This window comes from Ornithorhynchus anatinus, chromosome 14 (genome assembly GCF_004115215.2).
Source record: "Ornithorhynchus anatinus isolate Pmale09 chromosome 14, mOrnAna1.pri.v4, whole genome shotgun sequence".
Taxonomy (NCBI): Eukaryota; Metazoa; Chordata; class Mammalia; order Monotremata; family Ornithorhynchidae; genus Ornithorhynchus; species Ornithorhynchus anatinus.
The window spans coordinates 4,830,270-4,851,434 of record NC_041741.1 but is presented as its reverse complement, the minus strand read 5'-3'; the positions used below and the strand labels follow the sequence as shown (position 1 = coordinate 4,851,434).

General features: G+C 48.2%; 2 protein-coding genes across 2 annotated transcripts; one reads left to right on the top strand and one right to left on the bottom strand.

Moving 5' to 3' along the window:
* The first annotated feature begins 187 nt into the window (after positions 1-187).
* Positions 188-1,848, top strand: MGAT2 (alpha-1,6-mannosyl-glycoprotein 2-beta-N-acetylglucosaminyltransferase). The gene has a single exon (XM_003428383.3). It carries the CDS (start codon positions 383-385, stop codon positions 1,712-1,714), a length of 1,332 nt encoding a protein of 443 aa, XP_003428431.2. The 5' UTR covers positions 188-382; the 3' UTR covers positions 1,715-1,848.
* Positions 1,849-4,709: 2,861 nt separating this feature from the next.
* DNAAF2 (dynein axonemal assembly factor 2) lies at positions 4,710-20,893 on the bottom strand. Its single transcript, XM_001514939.4, has 3 exons — positions 19,159-20,893; positions 8,140-8,286; positions 4,710-5,667 (listed from the first exon to the last, which is right to left on the bottom strand). Exons 1-3 carry the CDS (start codon positions 20,881-20,883, stop codon positions 5,095-5,097), a joined length of 2,445 nt encoding a protein of 814 aa, XP_001514989.2. The 5' UTR covers positions 20,884-20,893; the 3' UTR covers positions 4,710-5,094.
* Positions 20,894-21,165: the final 272 nt, after the last annotated feature.

Genomic DNA, 21,165 nt, shown 5'->3' with positions numbered 1-21,165 from the left:
GTGGGAGCCCGTCGCGGCCGCCGTCGCCTCAGCCGAGGGCGGGGGAAGGAAGCCCGGGCGGCTTGTCGTGGCGTCAGGATGAGCGCGGGAAGGAGCGGCGGCCGGGGCCGGTAGCGGAGCCCGGGGAGGGCTGAGGGCGGGAGGGAGGGCGCTCTCTCTTCCTTCCTCCTTCCGGGCCCTATTGTGTCGCCGCCGCCGCCGCCGCGTCCCTTAGAGGCCGGGGAAGGAGGGAGGATGAGCCGCCGCCGCCGCCGCCGAGCCTCCTGACGCCGCGGAGCCGGGGATGAGGTAGCGCGTGGGGAGTTGGTGGGGCGGGGGGGGGGGAGGGCGGCGGCGTCGTCTCGGCCCGCGACCCCCTCAGCCGCCGGCGGCCCCGGAGACCATGAGGTTCCGCATCTACAAGAGGAAGGTGCTGATCCTGACGCTGCTGGTGGCCGCCTGCGGCTTCGTCTTCTGGAACAGTAACGGGCGGCAGCGGAAGAATGAGGCCTTCGCCCCGCCGGTGCCGCAGGACGGCGGCGAGCCCCCCAACGCCTCCCCCGGCCTCCGCCGGCTGGCCAACGAGTCGGCGGCGGCGGCGGCGGCGGCGGCGGCCCCGCCGCGGCCCTCGGCCGACAACCTGACGCTGGTCTACCGCTCGCTGGTCTACCAGCTGAACTTCGACCAGCCCCTGAGGAACGCCGGCGGCGGGGAGCCCGGCCCGTCCGCGCCCCCCGGGGACCTGGTCCTGGTGGTCCAGGTGCACAACCGGCCCGAGTACCTCCGCCTGCTGCTCGACTCCCTCCGCCGGGCCCAGGGCATCGGCAACGTGCTGCTGATCTTCAGCCACGACTTCTGGTCCAGGGAGATCAACCAGCTGGTGGCCGGCGTGGACTTCTGCCCCGTCCTGCAGGTCTTCTTCCCCTTCAGCATCCAGCTCTACCCCGACGAGTTCCCGGGCCACGACCCCAAGGACTGTCCCCGGGACCTGGAGAAGGAGGAGGCCCTGAAGCTGGGCTGCCTCAACGCCGAGTACCCGGACTCCTTCGGCCACTACCGCGAGGCCAAGTTCTCCCAGACCAAGCACCACTGGTGGTGGAAGCTGCATTTCGTCTGGGAGAGGGTCAGGGTGCTCCGGGACTACGCCGGCCCCGTCCTCTTCGTGGAGGAGGACCACTACCTGGCCCCCGACTTCTACCCCGTCCTCAAGAAGATGTGGGAGAAGAAGCGGCGCGAGTGCCCCGACTGCGACGTCCTGTCCCTGGGGGCCTACTCCTCCCTCCGCGGTTTCTCCGGCAAGGGCGACAGGCTGGAGGTGAAAACCTGGAAATCCACAGAGCACAACATGGGCCTGGCCCTCACCCGGGACGCCTACCGCGACCTCATCCGCTGCACGGACGCCTTCTGCACCTACGACGACTATAACTGGGACTGGACCCTGCAGTACTTGACCGTCTCCTGTCTTCCCAAGTTCTGGAAAGTCCTGGTTCCCGAAGTCCCCCGGATTTACCACGCCGGAGACTGCGGCATGCACCACAAGAAGCCCTGTAGACCGTCCGCCCAGAGTGCCAAAATCGAATCGCTCTTGAACGGTAACCGACAGCATCTCTTTCCCGAGACTCTGAGTATCGGGAAGAGGTACTCCACGGCCGCCGTCTCCCCGCACGTGAAAAACGGAGGCTGGGGCGATATCAGGGACCACGAACTCTGTAAGAGTTACCGCCGACTGCAGTGAAGAGCATCGCGCCGCCGACGGCGCGCCGCGGCCTTTTTCTTGGGCGTCTCGCGGTCCCCGGGGCGGACGGCTGTAGCCAAGGGTTTAGGGGCTGGTTTCTGCTTTAATACGAATAAACGTTCTCGTAAAAGGTGTCCGCGAATAGTCATCTCTTTCGATCGTCTCTGGGAGTTAAAATTTTTTTTTTTTTTTTTCCCCCGAGGGGACGGGCCGTGGGGTTTCCGGAGCGGCACCTGAAGGCTCGACGCCCTTTTCCCCGCCTCCCTCCTCCTCCCCCTGCCCCGCGACCCCCCCCCGACCTGCCGGAAAGTAACCGCAGTTCCGTTGATTGAAAACGAAGCCAATGATCCTAGTAAAATGCATCACTTCAAACGTTTTTATCTGGAACTTTATATGCTGTTTTTCACCTTCGGAATCGTTTTTCAAAATGCTCCGACCCGGGACGGTTAGGGTGTCCCTTCGAGGTGGTTAGATTATTAACCGAGTAAGACCCCTTGCACTCTTGACACGGTTATTTCAATGGGCATTGCCTCACTGGCTTCCTAGCTTTTCAACATTTCTCCCTGTTTGCTAAACAGTGCCAGAACGGCAGAGAGATTTTTCACTATTACGGGACTCGCTACTATTGTGTGGAGATTTGGTACGTTCACAAGAAGCTTTTAGGGAATGGAATTCCTCAAGTTATGAAAAGCTTAAATGTTGTTTTCTCTTCAAGGTAGAAATAGTCAGTGCCGCCACCCCCCCCCTTCTTTTTTTAGTGCTGCCAAAATCCACATTTTTGTATACAGAGATCCTTAATCGTTTTCCAGAATCCGTTGTTTCGTCCTCTTTTTATGCCAAATTCGATTCTCTAAAAGGCTGTTAGCATTCACTTAAAATTGAGGATGGCAGTCACTTTCAAGTTGGAAATTTCACTGTATTTAAAAATTAAATAGCTCCATACCTCTGAGTTTCAAATACAGAAAAACTAACTCTTGCATGCCCTTTAGTAAGAAAACATTGGGCTTTCAAGTTAGCCAGCCATATAAAACCAACAATAAATGCCTGCTGGGTAATGGAAACGTACTCTAAATTCAAGCCGAAAGCTAGAAATGATATAAAGCATTACCATTTGTTAACGTGAAACATTTACTAGCGTCAGCCTGATTTAACTGGTGATTTTTATCTTTTTTAAAAGGACGAATGACAGCAAAAGATAAGGACTTAAGATGACTTCATATTTTAGTTGGGATAGAATTAACTAAATTATGGTAAGCAAAAGAAAACGTTAACTGCAAGTAGAGTCTAAGCCTGTAAAAAAAAAAAAAAACTTCCATCTTAACTGAAATTGGCCAGTGGTTCGGCAGAGATGATCGTTCCAAAAAGTCCATGTGGGCTGATGAAGTAGACATGCATCAGAATTAATGAATTCTGCATGTTTGAAACACATCCACCATATTAAGGCAGAAAAAAGCTCATCAAAAGAACTTAGTGAAGCTTCATATCCCACTCTATTCTTGAATCACCCTTCCTGGATGAGTACCATCTCCAAAAGCAAAGCAGGCTTGGGCCTGGCTCGTAGTAGGATGGCTACTTGGAGATGTCAGAGCCTGCCACCACGCCTAACAGCAGTTGATTTCCAGCTCGGTCTCGGGAGTTTGGGGCTACTCTAGTGCCGAGCAGTTCCGGTTGACCAGACCTGTGGGTCTTCAGGATGGTGGAAACTCCGGTTTAGGGCTGAAATCTTCCCTTAGGAAGTTCACCGTTAAGGGCCACCGGAAAATAGCCCCGCAGCCCAGGGATAGCCTCCAAACTGATCTGGTTTCACTGGGTCCCCAGCAAGTCAGTTCACATTCCTGGGGTGCAGACCTCTCTCTTTCCTGGGCAGGAAATGCTTGTTGGGTGTGTTAGGGTCAATAGCTGGGATTTTTTGTTTGTTTTGCTTCTGTTCTTTAGTGGTATTTAAGCATTTCTGTGCCAGGCATTCTCTTAAGCGGTGGGGTAGATACAAACTAAGGTTGGACGCAGTCCATGTCCCACGGGGCGCTCACAGTCACGGTCACCATTTTACAGATGAGGTCGCTGGGGCACAGAGAAGTGAAATGGCTCTCCCAAGGTTGCACAGCAGACAAGTGGCGAAGGGGGGATCAGAACCCAGAACCTCTGACTCCCGGCCCATGCTCTTCCACTCGGCCGTCCTTCACCCGAAGTAACTATTGCTCAGCAAAACTGGAACCTTTTATTTTTTTACGAGGGGGAGACACACTAGCAGCATTCTTTAATTTTTTTAAAAGTTACTTCTGTTTCAGAGGTTACGAATACTTTACTGGAAAGGAAATTAATAGCGAGTAACCATTACCACAAACAGTGGGATTATATTCATTGTACAGAATCGAATGCTGCCAAAATAATCGTTCCTTGTGGGGCCAACCTATCAGATTTTTAAACTGTCATAAGGTATAAAATGTGTAAATACGTTCGGTACTTGCAACCAAAGAGGCATTTTTAGCACTGTAAAAATACTAAGAAATGCACATCAGATGAATCCTGAAATTAATGAGAAAAGGAAGTATAACATCTGTTTAGAATCCTGTTAACGTGGTGAGGCTAAGACTCTTTTTAGAATAGAAGCAGAAGGACTTCTTTTTAAGTTTTACTCCCCAAAATTTAGAGTCTCGAAGCTTGACTGGAATTCAGTGGAGTAAATGTGTTATAAGTAAACTAAAATACAGTGGTAATTAGCTTGACAGCACCCTTGTTCCATCCCCATGAAGCTGAGTGAAAAAAGACATCCAAATGGAAGAAGTTTATGCATAATTATAATGACTGTATACGGGCCGTATTTGTTTAAAACTCCATATTCACCAAAATGATCCTAGCCTGTTTGAGCATACATATATTGTGTGCCTGGGGCTAGCCTGGATGTTGAGGATCATTAAGCAAACACTAGCCAACTCAACAGTTGGACAGGTTCACTGCCCAAAGCAGCCCGTCCTTGAGACTTGTCATGAACATCGAAATTTTAAATTTCAAGGCTTTATTCATATAATAAATACAAACTCTTAAACCAACTTACTTCTAAAACACCCAAAGCATTTCTATGACAGAATTTAGATTTGACAACTCTAAATTTAGAGGGATTACATGCATAGCTTTTGGCAATTTGAAAACTAATTCCTTTAAAAAAAATAAAGGCTTTTAAATACAATGTTTATTATTTCCAATTATCATTTACGAGGTTACTTGCTTAAAGTTAAAAGACTGTTTTTGAAAATAAAGTTGCATTATTTGCCAATCAAGTTCTGAATTTTGTATAGTTAATGTTTACCAGAGCCATGGGAGTGTGTTCCATATCAGTTAATCTTTAATCAGCTAAAATAATACCCCACACTGACCCTCCATTAGTCCAAGTCATACAATAAAGAATTCTGAAAAGTGAATGCACATCGAGTCACGTGATCTTTAATAATCTGCACACTTCCATCTTGCATGTTGGTTTCTTTTATACTTGAAAGCTCGGGTCCCTGCCTAATTGCCGACATATCTGCTGGCTCTGAAGGTGTGCTATCTCCACCCAGCTCTCTCTCTCCTTTCAGTGTATCTCCTTTCAAAGTTTCTTGTTCGTCGTTTGAGACAACGGGCTGGTTTTCTTTTGTGACTTCAAGTTCTAAATTCGGTTCAGGGAGCTGAGAGTTTCCAGCAACTGGTAAAGAAGCACCAGCGGATTCGCACCGCCCGCAGGGGGATGTTCGACTGCCGTCTTCTTCTTCCTCTTCTTTAGCTGCCCCAAGTAGTTCGGAGAGTTTGTTGCTTTCCCTTGGATGTTCTCTCTCAACCAGGTCTGTGACAGCTCTACAATTTTCTGTATTTGTTTCAAGCTTAATATCATTCTTAGTTTCAGGCACATCTCTTCCTGTATTGTTAGCTCTTTGTTCTTTTTCATCGAGTTGACGAGAGCCATCTACTTCTCGTGACTGTCAAGAGAAATAACAAATTAATTGCTCTTCGGAACAATAAGAATTAAACAGTGTGATCCGGTGTTGTGACTGAATATTCAAATCTATCATCCAGACATTCCCATGTCCCGAATGTCTTAAAGGACGCTTTAATTACTATGCATTCATTTGTCTTGAGGTTTTTATTTGTATATGACAATCTGCAATCACAATTCATTTACATTTACAGAGAGTGAAAGCGTATCTGCAGTGTAGGCTGTGAAATATGTTCGCACGTCTTGGTGAAGTACGCAGGCGGTGGAGAAAGGAATGAGATTTCTTCCAAAATTATTATGGAAAAAGCTGGACGACTTTCAGATAGTTGTAGTAGCGAATATCCAGTATCGATGAGGGGAAGAAACACTAAATGACCATACTTATATAAGAACTGGGTGACTTGACAGAGGCCTCTCGGAAGTCTGTTTAGTCTGTTAAGCAGAATAGCCTTCCTGCCATGTTTGTACTCCATGCTTCAGGTGGAACAAGAATGCCGCTCACAGGACGTTCATTTTCTTGCGCTGAATAAGTAAAACCAATAACTTCACCTGGCAGAATGCTAATGACTGTAGGAAGAGTCCCCAGGTGCCCAGATAATAATAATAGTAATTATGGTATTTGTTAAGCGCTTACTATGTGCTGAGCACTGTTCTAAGCGCTGGGGTAGACACAGGGTAACCAGATTGTCCCACGTGGGGCTCACATTTTTTAATCCCCATTTTTAAAGATGAAGTAACTGAGGCTCAGAGAAGTTAAGTGACTTGCCCAAGGTCACACAGCAGACAAGTGGCGGAGCCGGGATTAGAACTCACGACCTCTGACTCCCAAGTCTGTGCTCTTTCAACTTAGCCACGGGATCAGGGGAACGTTTTTTATGCGCCCCTCCTCCTTTGACAGGCGAGAGGAGTTCCCCAGAAAGAAATAGCAAGGGGCCTAATACGGCACAGACTACATTGAATCCAAGTTCTGAGGCTCTCTTCTTTCTAGAGCACGTTAATAATGTGTGCTAGAAAAAGGCTAAGAGAGCAGCAGTAGGAGCCACAGTAGTAGTAATAGCATTTATTAAGCACTTCTCTATGCAGAGGACTCCCCTAAGCACTGGGGAAGGAAAATACCAGAGTTCGACAGGGTCCCTGGCCCTCAACGGGCTCAAAATCCAAGAATTTAAGTAAAACTAATAAGATTATATAGTCGGTTCTTATTCAGTAGGTGTTTCACCACGCTTGTTGGAGAGAAATCTTGAGGAAGCAGGGAGCTTTCTTCTTTCGATGTGTGTCTCCCTGAATCCGGCACAACGTGTGGGCAGGACAAAGCGTATTGCGCCCACCCACGGCCTTGATCCAGGCATGAATACTACAGCATGAGGTTTCTTAAGAACACGATCCCCGCGTTACAGAAAAAACTGACTTCCTCTGCAAAATCTCATCGAACTGAATATTTAAAAACTTTCCTCGACACCTTGTTGGGGTCTCCTTGGCTCCTCTCTCAGGTAGGAGCACATCCCACATCTCCATCTGCCATTAACTCCTGCTGATTCTTCCTCAGCCATAGTGCCCAAACCCACTTTTTCCTCTGTGTGTTCCTAAAGCCTTGTTCCTATTCTTGGAACGGGTCCTCACCAGTCTCCTAGCTGGACTTCTTGAACAGCCTCGTTGTTGGTTTCTACTTTGAGCCTCTCCTCATTTCGGTCTCTCCTCCCGCATAGCAGACAGAAGAATCACCTTTTTCCTAAGAGTCGATCTGATCGCCTCATTCCTTTTTTGAACTCATCTCCAACTAAAGCTTTAAACCACGGGCTTCAAAGCTTTCCACTTAACTGCCCTCTTCTCCCACTATATCCCATTCCTGCTCCCCGCTCCATCCAAGCAAACTTCCTTCACATCCTCTGCCTTCAACTCTCTCTGAAAAACTCATCTGTGGAAATCCGTCCCATATTACCCCCAGATTGCTCTCAACAAGTTACCCCGACTCAGCTATCTCCACCTGATACATACTCCTGTAAATATATTACAGATAGTATTATGACACTTTCCTAAGCATATGTTTCCTCCTTTAAATTGTAAGCTCCTGAAAGGTAGGGACCAGGTCTAATTCTTATTGCGTAATTCCCTCCAGCACATAGAACAGTGCTTTGCACCAAGTCAGCACTCGGTAAATTCTGTTGACGGTATCGGTGATTAAAAGGAAAGAAAGAACCAAATTGGTCATTCATTTTGGCTCAGGTGTAGGATAAGAAAGATGTAGTCTGCGTAAGGCCAACAGTGTTATCATTCGATCAACTAGAGTGGTGGATACTTTTTCTTTAGTATGTAGAAGTTTGCACGTACTCATTTTCACCTGTTCAGTTCCCATTAGAAAAAGCAATGAGACACATGGAGAATCCAAGAATGAAGTGATTTGTTAGGCTTTAAATGTGCCATAAATCACCCTCTCACATAACTGACAAATTCTTACCTTTAGATGAATTCGACTCTTATCATCAGTCACTTCGAGTACTTCAATTAATGGCTGGGTTTCTGGGCCTGACTGTTCAAAGACTTGTGAGCCCAAGGAATCGTCCAGAAATCCATCAACATTTTCTTCACTAATAAAAAGTCTTTCCTAAATGAAAGGCAAAGTTTGGGGTTTAAATGCTCATCAGGGATATACTTGATGAATCTGTAACTAGCAATGCATTAAAAAGCAAGTTAAGGTCCACACTTGAAGGTAACACTTAGAAATGCCCATTTATTTTAATAATTAAGAACATTTTGACTTGGTCCAGAAGCTCATCCTGGAGTGACATCTAGGCTTAGAATGAGACTGTGGACAATCTGAGCAGAAAAAGTGAGGATGGATTTAGAATTAAAAGTGCATAGTAGTTGTAATGGTATTTACTGATCACCTTTTATCATCAATGGTATTTATTTAGTGCTTACTTTGTGCAGAACACTGTACTAAGTGCTTGGGAGGGTACAGTACCACAGAATTGGTTGGCATGTTCCCTGCCTACAACAGTCGTCTGGAGGGGGTGATAGATGTTAACACAAATTAATTATTTATAATATGTAAGTGCTTAGGAGGGTACAATACCACAGAATTGGTGGACAAACTTACTGTCTAGGGCGGGTGGCAGACATTAATACAAGTTAATAATTTATAATACGTAACATAGATCTGTACATAGGTGTAACGGAAACTTTGTCTTAGCAATACAGTAAATAATTTAAATTCCAATTCACTATAGCCAGGGGGTCTGTAGTGAGAGGAGGAAGTCTCATCAATTATACTTACCCATCCCACATGTTGACAGCCTTGAATTCATTCCGTCGTTCAATCATATTTATTGAGCGCCTGCTGTGGGCAAAGCACTGTGTGAAGCACTCTGAATATAATGAGCACTTGTTTATCGAAATAAATTTTCAGAATTTCATCACCTTTTGCAGTGATACTGTTTCATCGGTTCTAGACTCTCCCTCTTCCAACTATAGGCTTTAGCTGTGACTGTCGGGGCAGAACCTCATTTGCCCCTTCCCCGCATAATCCCCAAGTAATACTAACAGTGTTGGCACTTACTAAATGCAAGGCACGGTACTGAGTACTTGGAAAATACAGCAAATCTACTATGCTTGGAAAACCTCCCCGCCTACGAGGAGCTTACGCCCTTAACTGAAAGCACCCAAGGCAGTCTGGAAATGGAAGTGTTATCAGCCTCATTTTCAATGCAACACATGGAGAATTTACAGAGTCCATTTCTGAACTGTTAGTTGACTTGGATCAACTGAAGCCCGCGGGGCTTTTTTGGGGTTGGGAGGTTGAGGGCCTTAATTGGTCTGGGTGTTTGCCCAGTTGTCACCAAGCTGTTGCCTGGAAGTATTAATACCTCTGGTCCCGGTCCCCCCAGCCCCAGCCAATAGGCTGCCTGGCTCAGTCTGCTTGGTCTGCGGCCTGCTCCTGGGGCAGCAGGGCAGGATACAGGGCTGAAGGCTGGGCAAGCTGGAAACGTCATCTGTCAATTAGACGGACGTGCTGGCATCATGGTAGCCCAGGTGAGCTCCAGGCTCCAAACTCTTTTCCTTTGCATTACCCTCTCGGCACAGTTCCCCTCGTTTTTATTCAGTTTGAGAAATGGGTTTTGCTGTAGATGTGGGCGCAAAATGGATTGCTTGACACAAAAAAATACTGTACAGATTCTGTCGGTGTGCCATATTTACAAAGGTAGATCTTTTTGCCCTCTTCTCTCGTCTTCAATATTTCATAAATTGTAATGCTTTCATAGCTTTAAATTATTTTCCTTATAGTAACAACTAATGTCCTGCTTTAGAGTGTAATTCAATCTTAACATCCTGAAGGCACGCTTTCCGTTGTGGAGGCTATGAAATATAGATGACAAAAGCCATTTTGGTTTTGTGTACAAGCTTGCCTTTGAGGTCTTCACCCAGGTAAGAATATGAGTCTTCATTTAATTGAATGGACGTGTACTCTAGCTTTAAGCAGTAACACCCCTCTGGGGTGTTTTTAAAGCATCATTAATAAGCCTCTCAGAAGTAGTCTGAGACCCAGCTTAAAGTGCTATAGGTGCACCTTTCATCAATTTTTTTTTTTAACAGTCACACTAAAAAATATATCCTGAGATTTTAGCCATTTAAAAGTGATTTTTAATTTAAGTTTTTTTAGCAAATTTATTATGGGAAATACCAAACACATTTTCATCATTTCAGATTATTCTCATTCTTATTCTTTTTCCTTTGCTATCTCCTTCCCCTCCCTTCCTTTTTGCCCATCAGCAAAACAAAAAGACCCATGTGAAAGCAGACCAACCTCTGCTAGGACAGTCAAATTTAGCAGCCTCAGAGCTATTAGGAGGCAATTTGGGGTCAAATGTCTCCTCATGGCTGCTGGACTCCCATACCTTTTATTCCCATTTTTAATAGCCCATCCCTGGGTTACTAGTGCACTTTGATCTATAGTATTCAAACAACAGGGATAAGGCTTGGTTATCAGAAACTCCTGGGCGGGTGACAGGAGTTTTTGATAAATCTGCAGCCATCCTCCCACTTCCTGACAGGGGTTGGAGGAGGGAAATGGCTTAAGTGTCACCTGTTCCTTGGCTTGTCTTTTCCGCTGGTTTCTGAGTTTCTCAAGATGAGGGTGTGTCTTTAAGTTCAACCCTCCAGGAAACTTAGTTCAGGCCCCAAGCTTTGAGCTTGGAGTGGTGTATGACTCTTCTCTCAGTCTGTTCTACCCAGAGGAAAGGCTGTGGCCAGTTGCCACTAGCAAATATCTTCCCGGCAGCACAGTGACCCTGCCACATTCTTTTAGTGGCGGGATGACAGAGAGAAAGAGGGAGCGCTTGCAGGGGTGTATGGATTGGAAAAACATGACAATTCTATTCTACTCTGCAGGCAAACATTCTATGTGGGCCCAAGGGAAGACCAAAACGCATCAACGGGCGATCGACAAAAGGCTTAGACGATAAGCCTAACGTCACTGTTCACCATTATGGATAAATTGAACCCTCTGTCAAAATCGACTTTTAGACAGAAATAGGGCAGTTGATGCTTTTTCTCCCTCACAACATGCCTTGAAATATTTTAGGTTAGGGCATGAAGCTACAACAGAGCAACATGGAGCCAGTTTAGAATTTGCAATTAGGTAGATAGCTCACGTTTAGTAGTCATCAATTTACTAGGTCTACCTGTCTAAGCTCCCTGTGGACAACTCTGCCGTACTTTCCCAATCAATCAAAGGTATTTACTCAGTGCTTCCTGGGTGCAGAGCACTGTACTAAGAGCTTGGGAAAATACAGAGTTGGTACACACATTCCTTGCCCATAAGGAGCTTACAGTCTAGAGAGGATCTCCAGTACTCTGCATACAATAGGTCTTCAATAAATATCACTGATGGATTGAATATACTAAGCACTTGGGAAAGTACAACAAAAGGACAAGATTCATCCCCTGACCGCAAAGATTTGGTACTTGAATCAATCAATCGTATTTACTGAGCGCTTCCTGTTTGCAGAGCACTGCTTGGGAGAGTAGAGTACAAGAGAGTTGGTAGATATGTTCCCTGCCCACAAGGAGCTTAACCTCTAATGTTTAGGAGAGCACTTATAGCACTTTTAACACTCAACAAGTGGAATACATATTTTAGGGTATCTGGCCGACAGGTACTTTTCCAGCTAAATCTACTACATTCCATTAGGGTGCAAGCTTCTTGGTGAAAGGGAAAAGTGTCTAGTGCTTGAACTTTCCCAAGTGCTTAGTACAGTGCTTTGCAACCAGCAGGCACTCAATAAATCCCTTCACTACCAAAGGAAAAGGTGGCTTCCTTTTAATTTTGAGGAGGGTGTATTTGATTGATCAAATTCTGTTAGATGCCTTGCAAAATTTCTGTACTATCTAGGAAAAGTTCCACTGAGGCTAAACTTCTGGGGGGAAGAGGAGTATCCTAAACATTTCGTTCTGTGGATTTTTGTTGAAACGGAATCAGCAACCGTCAGACTTGTGACTCTCTTTTGTCCATCCTGTAGATGAAAGGGTGAGCCAGGACTGTAGAGGAAGTCTCCCAGGCCTGACTAGCAGCCGACATTTCCCTCTGGCCAGCTGGGGCCCCAAGGTCAAGGGCAGGGTTATCGTCGCATTCGGAGCAGAGAGGTTGTCGCCCCGCTTGGTGGTCTCCTGGGTACGGGATATGGGGCTTCAGGGGAAGCTGTTGCAAGCAGACAGCGCTTTTTCCTCGCATGCGAGTTTTAAAAGTCCCAGTTGACCACCTGGGGCTACATTTTAGATTCCATTAATGCTACAGTGAACTGTGAAGCCCAAGAGATTATTGGTGATTTTGAGGTTTGTCATGTTGTAATGAAATTGTATCTAAAGTGTATTTAAGTGCAGTTGGCAAGGGTCTTTTTTTTTTCTAATCACACTGCAATCATATTTCTTTTACAGGATTTCACTTGTAGTACTTTTTTGCCTTGCCATCTGGGCCTTTTTTGTTATTACTTTGCTGTTGTTCCTTGTTACAGGTCACTGCCATTTTATAAATGAAGAAAATGAGGCATCAAAAGGAACCTTAGCATGGCCCAATAAACAGCTAGAAAGTTTTTTTTTTTTCCTAGGAAACATTAGGACTAACTAGAAAAGAACAAGGTTGCTGCCATTAATCTGACTGAAGAAGCTCCAATCTGCCCCTCAAATCTTAATGCTACCCAAAGAGAACAGTTCTTAAAAAACGAAGAGAAGAACTGTACTAAAAAAAAAAAATCTGGATTTTTGGTCAAAAATATGTGGATGACTCAGGCCTTGAGCATATTTTTAGGCCTCAGTTATCCAAATAATTTGTCCTCAAAAACCAATGCTAGGAACTTTGACTATTGGTGTGAAATTCAAGGAACTACTGGAACAGTTGATTAGATTTAAAAAAAGGTACAATGGTACAGTGTTTCTTAATTAAGTGGTTGGGGTATTGGCGTGCCAAGAATTATGTCTCACTATGAACAGACAGCAGAGTATACTGAAAATATTTAAACTGAGTCACCACTTATAAACCTTCCAGAGAAACTGGAAATTCAAATGTTACTTAATAGGAAACATCAGCATAAGTTTGACTACATGAGCATTTACTGGGAATCTTTTTTCCCCCCTCAAATTTTAAAAATTCCTCTTTAGACTACCAACCAGTCTCAAGACTCTTTTCTTTTGCATGTATAAGCAGTTTGTGCAACAAACTGTCTCCTCTAAAAATGCCTCGCTCTGGTGCCTGAAAGAACTTCTACCAACAACTGTCAATGAATATTTAAATAGGGCATATAATAATAATGTTGGTATTTGTTAAGCGCTTACTATGTGCCGAGCACTGTTCTAAGCGCTGGGGTAGACATAGGGGAATCAGGTTGTCCCACGTGGGGCTCACAGTCTTAATCCCCATTTTACAGATGAGGGAACTGAGGCACAGAGAAGTTAAGTGACTTGCCCACAGTCACACAGCCGACTAGTGGCAGAGCTGGGATTCGAACTCATGAGACCTGACTCCAAAGCCCATGCTCTTTCCACTGAGCCACGCTGCATATGGTCCCTGCAAACCCATTAGTTCTGATGATTACTTGGTACAGTCCTTTCTATCCAGTTACTCTGTCAAGGTTGAGAAACCTAAACCTAAAATCCAGAATTGGCAGCTTTGGATGGAGTTGTAGGCCTGAGCGCTTTTTTATTAAGAGAATCTACACACAGAACCATGAGGACAGCATTCCACGCCAGCTTGGTTCTGGGATTTTGTTTAGAACAGAACTATGTAAGGACACGGAATTAGGATGGTGAAATCATTCTTTTGGGTAACTCAGTTGAGGTGAAGTTCGATTCCTATTACAGCCCTCCGTACAGGAGTCCCAATAATTTAAATGATCTGGGGAACATTTTCAAAATAAAACTGACCTCCAGAGACAGGGTAACAGAAGACATCTTTAGTTGGGCCATAGTTCCTGTTTTAGGACTAAACACTCATTATGGGTGGGGAGCGTGACCATCAACCCTGATATAGCACCCTGAGAAGCAGCGTGGCTCAGTGGAAAGAGCACGGGCTTTGGAGTCAGGGCTCATGAGTTCGAATCCCATCTCTGCCACTTGTCGGCTGTGTGACTGTGGGCAAGTCACTTAACTTCTCTGTGCCTCAGTTCCCTCATCTGTAAAATGGGGATTAAGACTGTGAGCCCCACGTGGGACAACCTGATTCCCCTATGTCTACCCCAGCGCTTAGAACAGTGCTCGGCACATAGTAAGCGCTTAACAAATACCAACATTATTATGTATTGCCGTCTCCCAAGCGTTTAGTACAGTGTGCAGAGTGCTCAAAAAATACCACTGACTGACAGTTATTTGTGGTCTCAGGGCATAATTTTAAAGTTCCAAACTACGAATCTGGAATTAGGGTTTGGATGTGCATTTAAGGGGTCAATCATATTTCCTACAATAATTCAAATTCTATATTTATCTGTTGGATCAAGATGCAAATGAATATGCTGAACTTTGGAACAGATACAGCAAAGGCCAACATCTTAATGGAAATAAATCATCCCTGAGGCTAAACAGTTTTAGCAATCCACTTGACACAGATGCTTCAGCTCTATTTTTTTTTTTTGGTAGGATGGCAGGGGTGTGGGGGAACCTGAGGGGAAACTGATGAAACAACTATGAACCCTTTGGAATCCCCAATGCCAATAATTCCCAAATCTACATCTCCACTCCTGATTTCTCTCCCTCTCTACAATCTCGCACTTCCTCCCGCCTTCAAGACATTTTTACTTGGATGTCCTGCCGACAATTCAAAGTTAACATGTTTAAAACAGAACTCCTTTTCTTCCCACCCAAATCCTGTCCTCCTCCTGATTTTCTCTTCACTGTAGACAGCACCACCATTCTTCCTGTCTCACAAGCCCATAACCTTGGCGTTATCCTCGACTCATTCATCCCATTTAACCCAAATACTCAATCTACTGCCAAATCCCATCGGGTCTTCCTTCACATCGCTAAAATCAGCCCTTTCCTCTCCACCAGAACCACTATCACATTAATCCAAGCATGGGATTATTGTATCAGCCTCCTTGCTGACCTCCCTACCTCTTCTCTCTCCCTACACCAGTCCCTTCTTTACGATGCTGCCCAGATCATTTTTCTAGAGAAATATTCAGTTCATGTTTCCCCACTCCTCAAGAACCTAAAGTGGTTTCCCATCCACCACATCAAACAGAAACTTCTTACCACCGGTTTTAAAGCACTAAAATCACCTTGCCCCCTCCTACCATGACCCAGCCCACACACTTCATTCCTCTAATGCCAACCTACGCAGCCAGTGAAGACTTGATCTGGATTTTCCCCAAACTGGAAAATCAGTTCGTGGATGTCTCACTTGCATTGAGATTCACATTGTTCTGGGTGCTTTCCTAATATGATAATATCAGGAGGTTGATAATAATTTGAAACAGCCTCAAAGGGATGAAAACAGCTATTTTCCTGTCCTCCTCATTCGAATGACCCCAGGCTAAATGCGAACACTAAATCCAATATGCGTCTCAAAGTCCAAATGGGAGAGGCCATATGGCTGCTTACACGTAAGCAAGTGTTGCAACGAGAACCGAGAGGGAGTAAATACCTGATCCTCTTTCAGTTTTGCTCCACCAGCTGAACCACAAACCGCTTTTCAAAGTGCCCAGGCAACCTGAAGTGGTCAGGATGCTAAAAAAAAAAAAGCAAACCTCGCTCTGTCACCCTCCTGCTCCCTAGGACCATTTATAGAATGAATGAATCAAGTACAGACCACCTTGCCACCTCCCTTAACTCACAGGGATGAGAAGAATCATGAACATTTATGCAATTTTGGGTGTTATGGCGGTATAAGTTATTTCCAACTAGTTTTCATCTTAAAGCAATGCTCTGGTTTGGGACAGTATATAAAATAGCACCATTCTCTAGTATTCTCATAGCAACAGGCCGAAAAAGGGGGAGGTTTCTTCCCCCCTTTCACAGGTTGTGAAACACTTGCACAACTGCCAAGGAAAAAGCGTCCTTTGCCACAAAACCCTGGACTTAGGGATGTGAAATTATTTCTGGTATTCACATACCATCTGCCAGGGGCAGTTAATTCTGCTCACCATCTTTCAATCCAAAAATAGAATAATTTCTATCAAAGGACGCAAACAAAACCTGCCTTATTCAAAGCACCTACGTCTCGCAGAATGACACATGGTTTCAGATGAAATCAGGGAGAAGTGTGAATTTCTGGTAGGTGGGAACCCAGTTTCAGATTCTTATTTCACATCTTAACATTAAATGTGTTCCACGTAAGAAAATACCATTGGGGTTAAATCTGCATGTCTTATAAATGCAAATAATTTTACTAGTCCTCCGTTTTTTCACTGTTTGGTACCATCCTATCAATCTGATGGTAGTCAGCAGTGATAACCTTAAATTCAGAATTAGTGCTAGGGGAATCAGTTTAAATTTCTATTCCCTAATCTATTTCAAGCTGCATCCTAGGGCTAATGCTAATTTATACAGATGCTTTTAAATCTTCTATCAATCATCCAATAGTATCTGCTGAACACCTGTGCACAGAGCACGGTGGTACTAAGTTCTTGGCAGAATTTAATAGTAGATCTGATCCCTGCCTTCGACGGACTTAACATTTAGTGGAGGAGACAGACACTAAAATAATCTACAGATAGAAGGAAGAAGGAAAATAAGATCTGTAATAGGGTATGTACATACATTGCCTAGTTTCTCCCCCTCTAGACTGTAAGCTCCTGAGTGGCAGAGAATGCATCTACCAACTCTGTTGTACTGAACCCTCCCAAGAACTTAATACACTGCTCTGCACGCAGTAGACATTCAATTAATAAGACTGATTGACTGTACGTACCCTACTAATTATTCTGATGTGAGTTTTTTGGGTTGCTTTGCCTATTTCTAGTGCCCTTTATTTTGCTTTGCCTGGAAAAATTAGGATACAAGGAAATACTGAGAGGATGCAGCAGCATAGGAATGACTGGGAAAAGAAGGATGACGCTGGGAAGGAATGAGGGAAACAATCTGGGCAAAGATGAGACCATGAAAACCCCAAGAATTTTCAGAAGATCCGGGATTGACATTTACAGTACTTAAAAAGTTGAATTTCAGCAGCATTGTTTCCCCTCCCCCTTTTGGGATAACTCCTCCAAGTTTACAAGACCAAACTACCATAATGAAATGAAAAATACTTCATCGTCTTTACTTCTTCTCCTTAAGTAAAAATATCACTTAGTATTTTTGCTGAAGTTGTGGCATCAGGATTTAATTTTTATAAAACATACAAATGCAACACAGTGAGCTCTGATTTATATATTACACTGCTCCCAAAGACCACCGAGCACTTGGATCATTTCAAAGTAGAGAAAGTTAGTTTTGCTTTGAATCTGTTTTTGGGTACATGTATTTTTTCTGTGTTTTGGGGAAGGTGGTGAAGAATTTCCCTGCGGTGAAAGGGTCTTGCAGACTTAACTGAAGGACCCACTTTGAGTTCCTCTCGTGACATGGGATGCTTTAGCGATACTGTGATTATCAGTTCATTGCCGACGGCACTTATTGAGCACTCACTCTGTTTGGGGGCTTTCATTTGAGAACGCCGCCTGTAGAGAAGCAGCCTGGCTCCGTGGGAAGAGCCCGGGTTGGGGAGTCAGAGTTCATGGGTTCAAATCCTGGCTCCACCTCTTGTCAGCTGTGTGACTTAATAGTGTTATTTGTTAAGCGCTTACTATGTGCAGAGCACTGTTCTAAGCGCTGGGGTAGACACAGGGGAATCAGGTTGTCCCACGTGGGGCTCACAGTCTTAATCCCCACCCATTTTGCAGATGAGGTAGCTGAGGCCCAGAGAAGTGAAGTGACTTGCCCCCAGTCACACAGCTGACAAGTGTCAGAGCTGGGATTCGAACTCATGACCTCTGACTCCAAAGCCCGTGCTCCTTCCACTGAGCCACGCTGCTTCTTGGGGCAGGTTACTTCGCTGGGCCTCGGTTACTTCATCTGGAAAATGGGGAATTAAGACCGTGAGCCCTACGTGGGACAACCTGATCACCTTGTATCCTCCCTGGCGCGTAGAACGGTGCTCTGCACATAGGAAGCGCTTAACAAATGTCATCATTATAGTTATTACTTTTCCCTCGGCTGAAAAAAACAAATAATAATGGCATTTGTAAGCGCCTCCTATGTGCCGAGCACTGTTCTAAGCACTGGGGCGGGGGGATACAAGGTCATCGGGTTGTCCCACGTGGGGCTCACAGGCTTCATCCCCATGTTCCAGATGAGGATGCTGAGGCCCAGAGAAGTGAAGTGACTTGCCCCCAGTCACACAGCTGACAAGTGTCAGAGCTGGGATTCGAACTCATGACCTCTGACTCCAAAGCCCGTGCTCTTTCTACTGAGCCACGCTGCTTCTTGGGGCAGGTCACTTCGCTGGGCCTCGGTTACATCTGGAAAATGGGGAATTAAGACCGTGAGCCCCACGTGGGACAACCTGATCACCTCGTATCCTCCCTGGCGCGTAGAATGGTGCTCTGCACATAGGAAGCGCTTAACAAATGTCATCATTATAGTTATTACTTTTCCCTCGGCTGAAAAAAACAAATAATAATGGCATCTGTAAGCGCCTCCTATGTGCCGAGCACTGTTCTAAGCACTGGGGCGGGGGGATACAAGGTCATCGGCTTGTCCCACGTGGGGCTCACAGGCTTCATCCCCATGTTCCAGATGAGGACGCTGAGGCCCAGAGAAGTGAAGTGACTTGCCCCCAGTCACACAGCTGGCAAGGGGCGGGGATTAGAACCCACGACCTCTGACTCCCCAGCCCGGGCTCTTTTCCACTGGGCCCCGCTGCTTCTCGGGGAAACTCTGAAACCCACTCAGAGAGGTAACACTCTCGGCAACGATGCAAACGCTGTCGTGGCTCTCTTCCCCACGGAACTATTACCTGCAGCGCCTGGGCGTTCGGACCAAAATACCACTTTCTCCAGGGCCCCCTGCTCTCGGGGGATTTGGCCAGTTCTATCACGGCGTTGCTTGGCGAGCAGCTAATGGCCGGCTCTTTCGAACTCAACTCGTTTCCGGGGGGGAACCGCAGGACCCCCGAGTAGGGAGTGAAATCTCGGGTGACGAAGCGGAGCTCGTACTGCCGGGGGGTCAGGGCGCCCCGCAGGCTGTGGGGTTGGATGTGAGGCACGAGGATGACGAGGGTGCAGCGGGCCTCGTCCTGGTGAGCCCGGGCGGGAGGGCAGGAGGGCTCCCGGGCCCCGCCCCCCGCTTGGAGGGGCGGCTCCTCATGGCCCCCGGCTCCGCCCGAGGCCGCCGCGGAGGGAGGCGCTTCCCTCTCCCCGTGGGGCGGCGGCGGCTCCTCGGGGCCTGGAGGACAGCGGGCGGCGGCGGCGACGACGACCCCCTCAGCCGACTGACAGGAAGGCGGCGTCCGGGCCGGGACCAGAAGCGACGCACCGGAAGTCCCGTCTGTCCGCCACGGCGCAGGCGCGGCCGGTCCGCCCGGCTCCTCCCCTCGGGGGGAAACACCGGGCGGGGAGCGCATGGTTCCGGCCATCTCTTCCGGCCCGGGGGCGCCTTCCGAGGGCGACGCCCCCCTTCCCCCCTCCGAGGGGCGGCGCGGCGGGACGACCACCGGCAGCGTGACCACCAGCTGCCGCTTGGCCTTGTTGAACTGCGCCTTGCCCCGGCTGTCGTCCACCGGGTAGGGGAGCGCCAGGCGGAGCCTGTAGGCGGGTTGGTGGGACTCCAGGCGCAGCTCCTTGTCGGTCACGTCCAGGGCGGCCTGGCCGGCCGAGCGGAGCAGGGGCAGCTCGATGGTGACCACCAGCTCCCGCGGGACCGGGCTCGGCGCCGAGTCCCTGCAGCAGCGGTAGTCCTGGAGGTCCACGTGGTGGCGGTGGAGGATGCCGTAGCGCGGCCGGGTAGGGGCGGGATCGGCGGGCGGCTCCGCCGGGGGAGGCGGGGCCTGCGGCCGCGGGGCGGGGGCCGGGTAGGGGGTGGGGTAGGGGAAGGGGGGCAGGACGTCGTCGGGCTCCTCCTCCGGGCGGGGCGGGGGCCCCCCGGGCAGCGGCAAGCGCAGCACGGCGGCCTGCGGCGAGCCCTTGTAGCGGCGGCCCTTGAGGGTCTTGGCGTTCGTCCGGTCGAGCTGCACCCCGAACTGCTTCTCCACGGCCTCCAGGGCGGTGGCGTCCAGCATGCGGCGGAAGGGCGGGTGGCGGCCGGCCAGCCGCAGCGCGTCCGGGTGGAAGACCACGTCGTAGACGGTGTAGCGGCCGCCGGCGCCGGCGTAGTCGCGGCCCGGGGCCAGGCTGTGGGGCAGGGACCAGTGCTGGCCGCGGCCGGGGGCGGGCCGGCAGCGGGGCGGGCCGAGCAGAGCGTTGGCGCACACGTTGACGAAGCAGCGGCCGGTCCCGTCGAGGCTGGTGCGCAGCACGTGGCCCGGCTCCGGGTGGACGAAGCGGGCGTCGACGCCCCGCTCCCGCTCCAGCGCCGTCACCTCCGCCTCGTACAGGCGCCGGTTGTCCGGGTCGGACAGCTCGGACGCGTACTCGCCGAGGAGCCGCCGGAACTCCGGCTCCCCAAAGGCGCGGCTCAGCCGCTCCGCCTCGTCCGAGCTCAGCTCCAGCCCGTCCAGCGGGGACGGACGGCCGCCCGACGCCATGGCCGCCGCCGCCGCCGCCGCCCGCCCGGGACCGGCGGGGAGAGGACGGGGCGGCGCGCACGCGCAGACGGACGGGCGCCCGCTGCCTAGCAACGCCCCATGGACGCCCGCGTGCCCGCTGCCTGGCGACGCCCCGCGGACGCCCGCGCGCCCGTTCCCCGGGAAACGGGCCGGGGCCCGCCCCTTTTTTTAAAGTCAGCCAATCAGATTGAGCGCCTACGCTGTGTAGTGCGCGCGGCGCTACGCCTCCCTCCCCCCCCCTTAAAAAAAAAAAAAAAGCCA

Bases quoted from the DNA above. Each gene is read 5' to 3' on its own strand.
- DNAAF2 (XM_001514939.4), bottom strand. From the start codon at position 20,883: ATGGCGTCGGGCGGCCGTCCGTCCCCGCTGGACGGGCTGGAGCTGAGC. The intron at 8,287-19,158 runs GTAATAGTTCCG...CCTTTCATTTAG, and splicing joins CGAACGCCCAGGCGCTGCAG to GAAAGACTTTTTATTAGTGA. The intron at 5,668-8,139 runs GTAAGAATTTGT...TTCTCTTGACAG, and splicing joins AGAGTCGAATTCATCTAAAG to TCACGAGAAGTAGATGGCTC.
- MGAT2 (XM_003428383.3), top strand. From the start codon at position 383: ATGAGGTTCCGCATCTACAAGAGGAAGGTGCTGATCCTGACGCTGCTG.